The sequence below is a fragment of the Orbicella franksi genome, chromosome 4 (genome assembly GCF_964199315.1).
Source record: "Orbicella franksi chromosome 4, jaOrbFran1.1, whole genome shotgun sequence".
NCBI classification, from domain to species: Eukaryota; Metazoa; Cnidaria; class Anthozoa; order Scleractinia; family Merulinidae; genus Orbicella; species Orbicella franksi.
In genome coordinates this window covers 21465852-21479545 of record NC_138148.1, presented here as the reverse complement: position 1 = coordinate 21479545, position 13694 = coordinate 21465852, and the positions used below count along the sequence as shown (strand labels likewise).

General features: G+C 42.6%; 1 protein-coding gene across 1 annotated transcript in view; it reads left to right on the top strand.

Annotated features, from left to right (window-relative positions):
* Positions 1-13694, top strand: part of LOC145483745 (DNA polymerase alpha subunit B-like) — a 38286-nt gene that overhangs the window by 2488 nt on the left and 22104 nt on the right. Inside the window, exons 4-6 of the mRNA XM_081462292.1 lie at positions 170-224; positions 1211-1326; positions 13288-13490. Of these exons, the coding sequence (XP_081318418.1) occupies positions 170-224; positions 1211-1326; positions 13288-13490 (374 nt within the window). The remainder of the gene's footprint in view (positions 1-169; positions 225-1210; positions 1327-13287; positions 13491-13694) is intronic.

Here is a 13694-nt window from a genome sequence, read left to right as displayed (position 1 = left end):
GAACCCTCCCTGTGCACATTATAAAACAAAATACAGAAATATATTGAATTGCTAAAATTCTGGTAGGTCATATTTTAATTTAATATCGTAATTTAAAGAATGGTTTTTGAATGTTGAAGGGTAATCCTGGTATGCTGTATTGAATCTTGACCAGTCTATCTACATATAGTATCAGTGAAGAATATGAAGATTTGTTAGAATGCTACCAAACCCCTGGAAATAAGGTATGACAATATGGTATGACAGTATGTAATAAAGACCCCAGCATTAACAATTTGGATCATGTGTACTTAAGGCATCTGCAGTCGAGTGTTGACCAATAGCTTTGATCAACATCTCGATTGACACGCGATCGATACTCCATTGAAACTCACTTAACACTGGATCAACATTTCCATTGACACTTGATCAACTGTCAGTCCGGTGACGGCCGAGTGTTGACCGACTCATATATATCCATCAAAAATTAGTTGACTTTCAACTGACTGTCGACCAAGATGTCAATGGAGTGTGGATTGAGCATCAACCAAGGGGTCAATGGAGTGTTGATCGAATGTCAACCAAGGTGTCAATCATGGGCACCGATCAAGGGTCTCGATGGACACTTGACAACAGATGCCGTTAGTACACATGATCCAACAGTAATTGACTGCAAATGAGGAGTAGTGGCATAGAATCATGAGTTCATCTTGAGTGATCGTCCAGGTGAAGGTAGAACAACAGTTCTTTTCAGAACTACCCTCACCCAGATGATCACAGAAGACAAACTATTGATACTCCCGGGTTCAAACCGTTTACTATGATACAATTATGAACGGTGGTAATTAGTCACAGTTAGCCTGGTACCCTTTGTTATCTTGATGGAGATGTATGCTATTTACCCTTTTGACTCTGTATTTTCCCCTAAAAAGGCTATTAAACACTGCAAATGGCCATTTCTGGCTCTTATCTCAGGAAATTGTGTCTGAATTACCAAAGTCTGTTGAAGCAGTCATTTCAAGTTAGATATTCAGAAGCCCTTATTGCAATGTTTTGTAAGAATGACACCCACGTCGCTTTTTGTCTTGTTGGTATACAAAGGCAACATAGAACATCGTGTGATGGCATTTATGGATAAACATACAGAGACTCAGCAGTGGCAAGGGGTGCCTGTAAACTCTGTTTTTTTTTTTAAACCTGATGCTAACAATGCTGCTTTTTCCTCATCAAGTTATCTACTAAAAGACCTCATACAACTCCTGAAGCAGCTATCAATAAACGTCATGCATCTCTTGGGCGCAGTCCTGGCCCAGCTCCTTTCTCTCCTGCCAGTTTTTCTCCTGCCAGGTAATTTTTAGTATCAGTGGTCACATATTTACACTTAGTGCATTGTTAACATTAACCAATGGAATTTTGTGGAATGTAACCCACCCTTCCCATTAGTCTCTCCTAAACTCTTCTCACTATTCTCAAAGTTGTTTAACTCATTGACACCTGGAGCTTTTTGGGGGAAAAAACAACGCATTTTTGGACATTTTCGGCCTGGATATACCGGTAGGCCAAATTAGCTCCAATCTAGTGAAAAAGGCATTTGCAACATGACAGTAAAAATCAGTAGTGTTCTCATTTATAACTAGCTGTCCATAATTTCTTCGGTTTTAACAGAGAAACCCATTCAAACTGAATATTGATTCCAAGAAATGTATATTTCAATGAGAAGACAGTATTAATTAAATGCAAAGAGCGCTGCTAGGTTGAGATTTGTGTTCCATTCACAAACTGAAAAATTTTCCGCAAACATTGTTTCAGGGCCGGAAATAATTTTTCTTCTTTAACAGGACATATGTCCTTTCAAATCTTTATTTTGGTCGGACATCTTATCAATTTGACCGGACATCAATTTGCATAATTGATTAGCATAGTTAATTAGCATAAGAAAATTTATTAGCATACTGTAAAGATATTCAACACAAATTGTTCAAAACTGCTTTTAAATTTGATTTATTTATCATTTATGATTAATTAGATGACTCTATCTACTAAATGACTGCACCAATCTCTCCTGGTTATCTCCTGGTTACATGTTCTTCAAGCAAACCTAGTTTTCTACTGAATGCTACCATTAAAAGGACACAGTCAGCTTTGGGACCCCGTTGACCTGGACACTAGTTTTCTCACTTTGAAAAAAGTTTACCTCAACCTGAAATCAATGTACATCTAGAAATCCGCTTCAATCTTCGCAGTGTTTTGCCCTATTTTCAATCATTTACTAAAAGACCTGTTTTTGAGTGTGCTTTTGCTCATCTTATGATATTATTTTTGTCGTATTGGGTTAAAAATAGTATGGTTCGCGTCTCTGTGATATGCAAATTAGCCATGAAATGGTATCTAATGTGCATGTGCGCCACCTGACTGTGTCCCTTTAAAGCTGGACCCATCACTAGGAGTGTGCAACTACCCCAGTTATTCCTGTCCCGGCATTTTCACAAACTGGTCTATTTTAGTTTGAAATTACCGCGAACTCATACCCCCGCAGGAACCTCAGTGACCAATCACAAGTACAGACTTTATAATTTCAGTGGTAGATTAGGTTGCCATGTTCACCTGAGGCTGCCATTTTTCTCCTTGCCCATGCGCACTCATGTAGACCAGTGCTGACCTTTGTCGTGGGAAAAGAAGCCTAAAAATAGACTGGTCTGTAAACATACCATGACATAGGCTTAGTATGGGAGTTGCTGGCTCCTAGTGATGGGTTCCTGACCAACCTTGACTCTAGGGTACATGCATGAAGTACCAACAGCATATTGCAATGCACGTAATGCATAATAACAGGATTTTGGAAGAGTACTTTGTTTGGCAAGTACAGGGAAGATGAACACTTCAGCTTTATGATATGACAGAGGCCCATAATGGGCTCCTGGAAATATGGCTCAAACTGTCAGAGTGTAGGGCCCAAAATTAAAAAAATTCTTGAGATGCCATTTGGCAACTAACCAATAAAAATCAATTAGGAGTTTTATTTAGAAAAGAACTCAATGCATAAAATCTGTAAAGAAAAAATTTCCAAGACTGTTTTGACTGCTAATTTTGTGTACGTAGCTAATGTAATATCTGTGAAGGATTCATGCATTACAAGATACACGATCGGTAGGCATATTTGATATACTCAATGCTCAAGAGTTTGCAATACATTATAGCGGAGCTCCGGCGGCCCAAAGGGCCGCCAAACGGAGCCCCAAACTCATATAGGAAAGAAAAGGAAACCCATGAGTTGATTTTCTCATGGTTATCATGGCTAGCGGTATTGCTCGTGGGCACGTATGCACTATGGCGACGGCGACAGAGTTGCACAACATGGCAGCCATACTCCAAATAATAGGTTGACATAGATATGCAGCCTTTGTTTACCGTGCACTTCTTTGATATTGGACTTCCAAGTTATTTTCAATTGACACCTGTCAAAACAAGGTATCCGCTGACCAGTATCATGTGACCATATCACAGGTCAAGTTCACAGCTCATCGAGGTCAAGTGTTTTTTTCAAAGTTGACCCCTGACCAAGTGCTGTTTTTCGATTGGATCACGGGCTCATCCAGGTTAACTTGTTGAAAACAGGGCAGCATCGTTCGGAAGCCGGTTAACGCTAACCCAGGATTGAAAATTAACTGGATTATAACTTTTTCTTCTATACAAATGTTTTTTGCTGCTTTGTTTTGTATATATAGTGATTATTAAAACTCAAAACAATATACCAAACAAATATACAGAAAACCTCAACGCAAAGTTACAAAACTCAAATTCTACTTTTTCCTGGGTTAGCTTAATTTGGCTCTGAACAACCCGACCCAGGAGCTACTCTTTTAAGCTGGCCTAAATCTCTATATTAGGGTGATTTCAAGCACGATCAGCCATTTGCAAGTTTTCCGATGTGAAGGAATCTTTAACAGCAAAGCAAAAGGATAGATTGCTTTCTTTTCTTATGTTGAATGTTATAGAAGCAAAGATCTTTCACCAAGTGTTTCTGGAAACACATAATGTCTGAGAAAATAACCGTTATTGATCGTCAACACAGAGAAAAGCAGTCGCCATTATGGTAGCCTGTTAATGTAGACGTATTTTCGGCTGTTGATTGGACTAAACCAGAATTTTTGGTTGCCAAAGATGAAATTTTAGCCACATTGGTGACTGTATCGGTCGCAATTTCAAGCCTTTTAACGATCTATATCAACAAATTTTGTGGATGGACAATAACTTGGTGTTCGTGAAATGTTCGGACATCATGTCCGATCATAATGTGAAATTGGCCAGACATATTCAAAATTTGGTCGGACAATGTCCGATGACCAACTGTTGTTTCCAGCGGTATTGTTTGATCATTATTCTTTTCTCATGAGCTGCATGTAAAGCAAATGATATTGTTTGTAACCTGGTGAATACCGTTATGGGCGAAAGGCCCCTTACCACCCCAATAGTGCATTCCGTGCTAAAGAGAATCTTTCCTATCCTAGAAACCACCTAGCTGTTGAGCAGCTAAGACTCACTTCATTCAAAATTTTAGGTTTAGTGAAATGCAAAGCCTTGATCACATGATAGTGTAAGCCAAAGACTTTGATTCCTTAGCTGATTATTGAATTCTGAACTATTCTGAAACTCAACCACAAAGTCCTGGGCTTAACCACAATAAATGCAGCATCAAAAATGACGGCCACCTCTCTACAATGGCCACTTTTTTGTCCTGGCAGACAGTCCATACATTCATTCTTATTTTAACCGCTCCCTCTCTTCAATGGCCATCTCTCCACAACGGCAATGACCAAAGTGTTTCACGACCGCCAAGAGAACCTCTTGACAACAGCCATTGAATCAAAGACTGAGAAACAGTGTACATACGAAACCCCATTTTTGCCTCGTGTCCACGTAACCAAAGTCTCTTGGACATGAGGATATGGGGTGACTTTGCTGCATTCCTTAGTATGGATTCTTCATGTTTCTACTGTAAGATTTGCGTGCAAGGATTCTATGTAACCATTCTTTGTGTTCCCAAGTGTAAGATCTTGTGTAGGGCAGTTCAGGCAATGTGCTGGTTAATCAATTTTGGCTACAGAAGACAGGCATAAAACCAACAATGAATTGACTGCATTTGGTGCTATCACGCAAACAAATCTAAAGATCGCAATGAGTGATTAAAAACTAACCCCTAAGGTGCATTTTCTGCGAATTAGTGTAACTGGATGCAGTGGCTATACGAGCAGGAATGAGGAGGATTCAAGGATTTTTCCTTAAGCAGTTTATGAAAAGCCCAAGTTCATCAGCAAACTAATACAGCAAGTAAAATAAACAGGAACGACTTATAGACCATACCTTGCTAGAAGCATGGGGATACGATTCAGCACGTACCAAAGATATTTAAAATTGATTTTGCCAAGCCAATCTAACCACTTCTTCCATACTAAGTTAAAGACATGGGAAAGGATTTCCTTTGCATAATTTCATTATCTTAAGGTGGTAAGCTAACTTTTAGCAATAGAAATAATTTGCTGAAAGGTAACCGCAAAACCCTGGTTCCAATAACACATTTTAGCAACTATGTGTGGTTTGAGCACACCCAAAGAAACATACCTAAGCAATGCGTTGTTTACCTAAACTTAAACCGGAAAATTCCTGAACACAAAATGAAGTGAAGCTATCAAATCTTTGAATGTTTAGAAATATTAAAAATAGTGAAATTATAGGGTTAGTGACCCTGTCACATTAGCAAACAGGACTGAATCACAAAAATTAATCGTTAATGTTATGCATGTTATGATCAATATCTCTCTGTATATATATATCAACATGGGTCAGATTAGAGTAGCAGCAGTCCTTAAAGTCTTGCCGCTTTTAACTTATGGTGCTGAGTTCAGTCCGTGAGCCTAGGGCAGTCATAAGTCTGCTGGATTACTTGATGGATAGAGTCCTCCTAAGTATTTGAGCAGTTCCAAGGAGGACGTTCTTCTGTAGCTCTGTTATTCTAATATTGCCTGGGATCTTGCTGATGTAGTTTTCTGTTCCCTTCTTGACAAGGCCAAAAGCTCCAATGATCACTGGAACAGTTGTTATCATCATCATCATCATCATCATCATCATCATCATCATCATTATTATTATTATTACCATTACCATTACCATTACCATTACCATTAGCATTGTCATTGTCATTGTCATTGTCATTGTTATTGTTATTGTTATTGTTATTGTTATTGTTATTATTATTATTATTATTATTAAGAATGTATCTAGTCTATTTGATCTAGCCTTAGTGGATTTCTTTGCATTAAACAAGTGACATGAGGCAGCCAAGGCAAAAGGCCTTTGATTTGAGTGTAAAAGGTCATGGAAGGTGATTTGGACCTCACACCTTCAGTCTCTGTTTTTGTTTGGTTTCTGTTTCATTGATATATTTTGATGGTATTATGTATTTGTACGGTATGTTACACTCTACTCAATCTCGCACAGGAACTACTACAAAACTGCAATGACAACACGTTTTCTCATCGATCCTCGTTTCGTTTTTATTCTCGCCAACGCGTGGGATTTTCGATCCCATAATAATAAGTGACCTGGGGCTGGGCCCAGTCCCTCACGTTCTACTTGTAACACACTCCCCTCCAACAGAAATGTCGTCCCGACATTATAACAGGAAATACAAAACCAAAAAGAACAATGGTTAGGAGGGAGCGTCAGTTCTCGTCATGTTTCAAACTGAATATTTATTGTGGCAGTTCCATGATCCGCAGGTTTTGTCTTTAACAGTTTGTAACTAGAGGGAAAATCCAACACAAATTTCGCTTATGAGTTAAGTCACAGAAGGCGAGCAACAGGTCTGCTTGTCCATGGTTAATACTCGGAGTAATCAGTTGTGACTTCAGGAGTGTTCATTACTGGTTTGTCCATATGGGCTGTGGTATATACTGCAGCTGTGGAATGAATGGGATGTGCGGGGTGCAGTGAACACACCGGCAGTGAGGTACAAGCCAGTTGGCCATGACTTGGTAGGGAAGTATCACCTGAGGGCATTGAATTGCGTTTACTACTGGGTTTAAACGTTGGTACTCGGGTACCCCCATCTGACTGTAAGTCAGAATCCGAGGGGGTCGTCTCTCCCTTCTAGGTCGGGTAGCTCCCTCTAGGTGTTCCTCTGAATCTGAATTGTCACTTTCCTCAGGGGCCATATCAGTCACATCTAGGACGGATGAATTTGGCACTGATGAGTCACCAGTGTCCACTTGTGGGTCAGGTTGGTCCCTGGTATCTGACATAGTGGCACAATCTTCATTATCACAGTGGTCCTGTGGGTCCATAGGAGGGGTGTCTACTTCCGCCGGAAAGGCTATTTCATGGGTGACTGGAGAGGACAGTGTGTTCATCTCATACTCATCATCGGAACTCTCTCCAATGTCTTCAGGCTGAGGTGGCACTCTAGGTCTTAGTTGGGTGGTCTTGGATGATGCTCTCGTTGGTTTAGGCAGTGGTAAAGCATCACAAGGAAGTAGCAAGTTACGGTGTAACACTCGTTGTTTCCCACGGCCAAGTTCTGGCTTTACTCGATAGACTGGACTATCAGATATGCGTTCCTCAACTACATAAATTTGCTCTTCCCAGTATGAACGGAGCTTTCCAGGTCCTCCCCTTTCTGAAAGGTTTCTAACAAGTACGCGGTCGCCGGGGAGTAGGACTGCTGCGGAAGCCTTCTTGTCGTAATACACTTTACTCCTGGCTGACGATTTCTGGGTGTTCCTAGATGCTAGGTCGTAGGCCCGTCTCATATCTGCTTGCCACGTCTTTACATAGTCCTGGTAATCACCCTGTTGAAGGTCGTTGTCTAGGTCAAACAGCAAATCAACTGGTAATCGTGGGGAACGGCCAAACATCAGGTAAAATGGCGAGAACCCAGTCGTTTCGTGTCTTGTGCAGTTGTACGCATGTATAAGCTTGTTTAAGGAATCTTTCCAGTTCGATTTCTTTTCCTCCGGGAGGGTCCTTAGCATCGAGAGTAACGTTCGGTTCATGCGTTCTACCTGGCCATTGCCCTGTGGGTGGTATGGAGTGGTTCGCGAGCTGGCAACTCCACTGAGACGTTCTAGGTTGTGGAACAATTTGTTTTCAAACTCACCACCTTGGTCGTGATGTATTCGTGCTGGGAAACCGAACCTTGGGATAAACTCATTGTAGATCTTCTCAGCAGCAGTACGGGCCGTCTTGTTGCGCGTTGCATAGGCTTGGGCATATTTGGTAAAGTTATCAACAATCAGCAGTACATATTCATATCCACCTTTGCTCTTGTCCAGATGCAGAAAATCAATGGAAACTACTTCAAAGGGTGCTGATGTCATCAGGTGCATCATAGGTGCTTTCGTGACTGTGTTTGGTTTCTTCTGTTTGATGCATCTGCAACGTTGTGTCACAAAATACTCTATGTCACGGTACATATGTGGCCAGTAGAAGCGGGACCTTGCAAGTTCTGCGACTCTCTCCACTCCAAGGTGTCCCATCTCTGTGTGTAGTTCTTTAAGTACCACTGGGATGAAGTTGTGTGGCAGAACTAATTGTATCTTAGAGCTTGTTCTTCGTCGCAGGATACCATGTTCATCAACTTCCAGTTTCTTCCATTCTCTCATAAGGTTGGTAACTCCATGGGGTTCATTCTTCAGTTGGCCACCACCCGGTTTGATCCCGTGTGTCTTGTAGTAAAGCACGCGGCATATAGCACTATCCGAGTACTGTGCCTCCTTGATTTCACTAGGGCTGAAGGGTTTTAGATTCAGATCCTTTAATGTCGGTTCAGGAGTTGTCAAGTCTGCGGCAATTGCCGTAACCCATGGGATTGTGCCTTTTGCCTGTTCCCTAACTGCTTCCACGGTTGCTTCAAGGACATCTTTGGGTACTTCCTCTGTACAATCGCTCATATACTTGTCTATGTCCAATGGGATTCTTGACAGAACATCCGCGTCAACATTAGTCTTGCCCGGTCGGTACTTGATTGTAAAGTTATAATCCGCTAACTCGGCCACCCACCGATGCCCCGTGGCATTCAACTTTGCTGATGACATCACATACGTTAACGGGTTATTGTCAGTGAAAACAGCGAAGGATGGAGCATAGAATAAGTAATCCCTGAATTTGTCAGTAATTGCCCACTTTAGGGCCAAGAATTCTAACTTTCCTGAGTGCAAGTGGTAGTTCCGTTCCGCGGGCGTCAATGTCCTTGAGCCATAGCCAACAACTCTCAATTTCCCCCCTTGTTCTTGGTAGAGCACCGCCCCAAGTCCTTCGCTTGAGGCATCCGTGTGCAGTACAAATGGTCGTTCAAAGTCAGGGTAAGCCATTACCCCTGGCTGCATAAGAAGTTCAATTAGGAAGTTTAATCGCTCTTGGTGTCTTTCATTCCACGGGATTTTGTGATTTGATGACGATTGTCCTTTCGATGTCGGCAACTTCCACTTGGGGTGCTGTTTCTGTCCTTTAGCTCTGCTGGGCTGGTCACTGCATTCTTTAACTGAAAGTAGGTCATAAAGGGGTTTGGCTAATCTGGAGAAGTCGCGAATATATTGGCGGTAATAGCTTATGAAACCCAGGAGTTTGCGCAATTCACCAACAGTTCTTGGTTTAGTTTCCTTAAGGGCTGCCACTGCTGCAACGTCTGCTGAGTCCATCGTGTAGCCATCTGCTGAGACTATTTTGCCTAAGTAACGAACACGGGGCTCGAACAACTCACATTTCTTTGGCTTCAGCTTGATACCATACTCCTGCAAACGTTTAAGTACCTTTCGCACATTGTCTACATGCTCAGAAAATGTCCTACTGTACACCAGGACATCATCAAGATATGGAATACATATTTCATCGCGGAGACCTTCTAGGCATTTCTCCATGTACCTCTGGTAAGCTGCCGGTGCATTTTTAAGGCCAAAAGGAATCCGGTTCCACTGGTATAAACCCCAGGGGGTGATGAACGCTGTTAGATGTCGGTGTTCTTCTGCGACGAATCCTTGATGATATGCCTTTCCTTGGTCTAACACTGAAAAGTAAGTGTTCCCACTGAGACTATTCAGGATGTCTTGGATGCGAGGGATGGGCTGGCGGTCATCCTCAGTTTTGCTGTTTAACTGCCTATAGTCAACACATAGTCTCAGACTGCCATCTTTTTTTCTCACACACACCACTGGGGAAGAGTAGGGTGACTTTGAGTTGCTTATCCAACCACGATTGATCATATCCTGCAAGTGTGACTTTACCTCTTCGTACAAGGGCTTTGGAATTGAATTGTATGTTTTTTGTACTGGGACGTCATCTCTCAGGTTGATTTCCAATTTCAAATGTTCGGCACATCCAATGTCACCATCATCTATAGCGAAGGCCCCGGATTCTTCCCTCAACATCTCCTTGACAATCACCCGTTGCTCACTTGACAAATGGCTCAAGTCAACTGGGGGAGTCCACTCTGCTTTACTTTGTTCGGGCTGACTTGGCTCCCGCTCACAACTGGTTGCCTCACTCCAAGTTTCACCTTCCTCTTTCTCTTGTTTCTGTTCAGCTTCGACTGGCAGTGGCGTGACGGACTGCACTAACTGTATAGTGCCCAGTTCTGTCCGCCTACGTAAGGTCATCTCTCGTTCGGTGTTGTTGCATACTGGAACATACATTCGGCTCGAAGACCTCGGGGAGATTCGGTGGAGACAGCCCTGAACTTCTAGCCCCTCAGGCCACGCCCCTTCCTCTTTGGGCTCAAACACAACAGGCAAATCTTCTTCTAGTAGTCCAAAGTGTACCTGACATTTGACTCTCACAGTCTCTCCTGGTGGAACACGTATGTCTTGTCTGCCGACTCTGAGCATACCGGTGTCAGCTTCATCATCCATACTTTGGATGAAATTAACCAGCGCTCTTGCTTCGCCCTCTTTCACAGATGGGAACGAGTCATTCACTATTCGGGGCAATAGGCTGGTTGTGTTGGGGCTACTACTCCTCTTAATGACCTCTTCAATGACATTAAAGCCGATGATGGGATACTCCTGATTATCTTCACTTCCTATTAGTATGGGTACTGTCAATGGCTCCGAGTACCCGTCCTCCCCAACCAACTGGAACTCCACCTCAATCCAGCCATCATATGCGATTTTTGTACCGTTCACGGCCTGGAGATTTAATCCATCTTCCCCCAATAACTCGCTTATGTCTCTTACTGGCTCGTTTGGTAGGTTAATTTCTTTCCAATGTTTGGACACAACACAAACTTGAGCTCCGGTATCCCACAGGGCATCCACCTTTTCCCCTTGAATCAAGCAGGAAACCACACATTTTCTTCCCACTAATTTGGTGAGTTTAGAGCGTTGTCTCGGGGTTAGGTGGGAACTGAACGACGTTTTCAATGTTTCAACACTTGCCCTTTCCCTCAGTTCAACTTCGCTAATGGCTTGACATAGTTTCTTATGCTTCTCCCAATGTTCCCTTTGACAACCTTTTGAACAATAGTGGCTAGTATGGCACTGTGAACACCGCAAGTATTGATGTGCCCAATCCTCCCTCTTTCCACAGTTCATGCATTGTTGGGACTGCTCATGAATCGGGGGGGCTGCTCCTTGTCCCGTGGGGGCAACCCTTGTCTGTTTCCCTGGGGGCTTGCTGAGTTATAGCCCCTTCGGCTTGACCTTAGGCATTGGTAACTGAAGTGGCCGACATCACCACAGTTGAAACAATGGTTGCAACGGAAACCCCTTCCTTGTCTTTCACAATTCCAGCACCCTCTAGGGCGAACCCTCCCTTGCTCTACAGGGTTGTACTGTGGGTGAGGGCTAGCGCGGCTTTGTTGTTCCATGCCCTCCCGGATAGCAGCCAATTCCGCTTTCAACTCTCTAACTTCAGTAAGAAGGTTAACTTTTGGTGGCTTTTCTGGGGTTTTACCTTCAACTGAGGCATGGCTGTCATCATGGGTGGCCAATTGAGCTACAAGCTGTGTGGGGGTTCGGTTTGTGAGCTGGTCATGACGGGAACCAAGCTTCTGCATTCTTTCTGTTTCATTACTAACTGCTGCATTCAATTTCTCAAAAAGTTCTTCATCTTCCACTTGGGTGTTTTGCAGGCATGGTTTTATCTCCATTTTAATGTTATCATTCCGTAACCCAGTTAATAATGAATGCAGAAACATGCACTGTACCAGCTTTGGGTCATACTTCAAATCAGATCCTGCTTCTTGAGATGCAAACAGTACTTTCTGCTTTAGATCAAGGAGGCGAACAAGAAAGTCCTGAGGGGTCTCCCCAGCTTCCTGTACTGCCGAACTGAGCAGCTGATACATTTCCGTAGCCCCCCTTTCTTGGTAATGTGACCGGAGTATTTTACGTAATCTGGCAAGATCTAGATCGGGCTTACCTTCCAAGTAGCTCCTCAATCTAAGGCCTGGATTGATAGCTCGAATAACAGCCTCGACAATTTCTTCTTCTTTATAGCCCCGTTTCAATCCAGCGTTAATTTGGTGAGCAAGACTGGTAAAGCTCAAGCGATCTTTCTGACGTGAATCTCCAATCTGTCCCGATATTTTAAATTCCTTCCTGAACGGTGGAATCGCTGTGGTTTCTTTAGGCGTAACTGCATTTGTGCTTGACTTGACAGCAGACTTCTGATCCACATGTTCGGTTTTCACACCACCCTCTTGTTCACTCTTCGCGTCCTTCGTTGCCGGTTTCTTTTCTTTAATTGTTTCTCTGAGATTCGTTAGTGCTTCAGTTCCGAGTTCTTCGGCGTCTAAATATTTCGTTAGGATTTGTATTAACGCCAGGCGTCCTGTATCCGTCTCTTTAACTTCGATATGTAGCCCCGCACAGATTTCTCGAAGACTCGCTTCGCTAAGCTGACAAATTGCTGTTCTCACCTCTATCTGAATCTCTTCGACGACTTCTATAGACATTTCGGTGGTTTCTTTGTCACGTCGGGGTCACCAAATGTTACACTCTACTCAATCTCGCACAGGAACTACTACAAAACTGCAATGACAACACGTTTTCTCATCGATCCTCGTTTCGTTTTTATTCTCGCCAACGCGTGGGATTTTCGATCCCATAATAATAAGTGACCTGGGGCTGGGCCCAGTCCCTCACGTTCTACTTGTAACAGGTACAGTAAGTATTTTTTATAGATGCAGAATTTAATGTTGCACCCACCATAAAACACAGGTGTAATATTGCACCTCTACCTCTCTTTGTTGCTTAGGGGGCATTATGGAGAGGTTCTTATGTATTTCAACTTTTGAAATGTTTGTTATTATTTCCACAGTGCCACTCCTTCTATTAAGTATAGTTCACGGAACAACTCTGGGGAAATAGTATTTTCTTTTAACCCTAGTGGAAGTGATCCACAACATATCATTCAACAGCATATACCAGCAATGCATTTGACAGTGCAGTATGCAACCCAGAAAGATGCTCTGTTAAACAGCTACAAATACATGTTTCAAAAACAGGGTGATAAAGCAACTGGTAAGTTATTATCGGGCTTCAAAGAAAACAAATTTTCAAGTTTGACCTTTGGGCAAGCTCTAACTATCATACACCGCTCATAAACTCATTCTCACTAACCCCACCCCCCCCCCCCTTACAGTACTTCTGTAAATTTTATTTGAATTTCCTCAAAACATTTTCCAAGAAACTTCACCTGTGCACCAAGCAAGCGATCTATTAGCC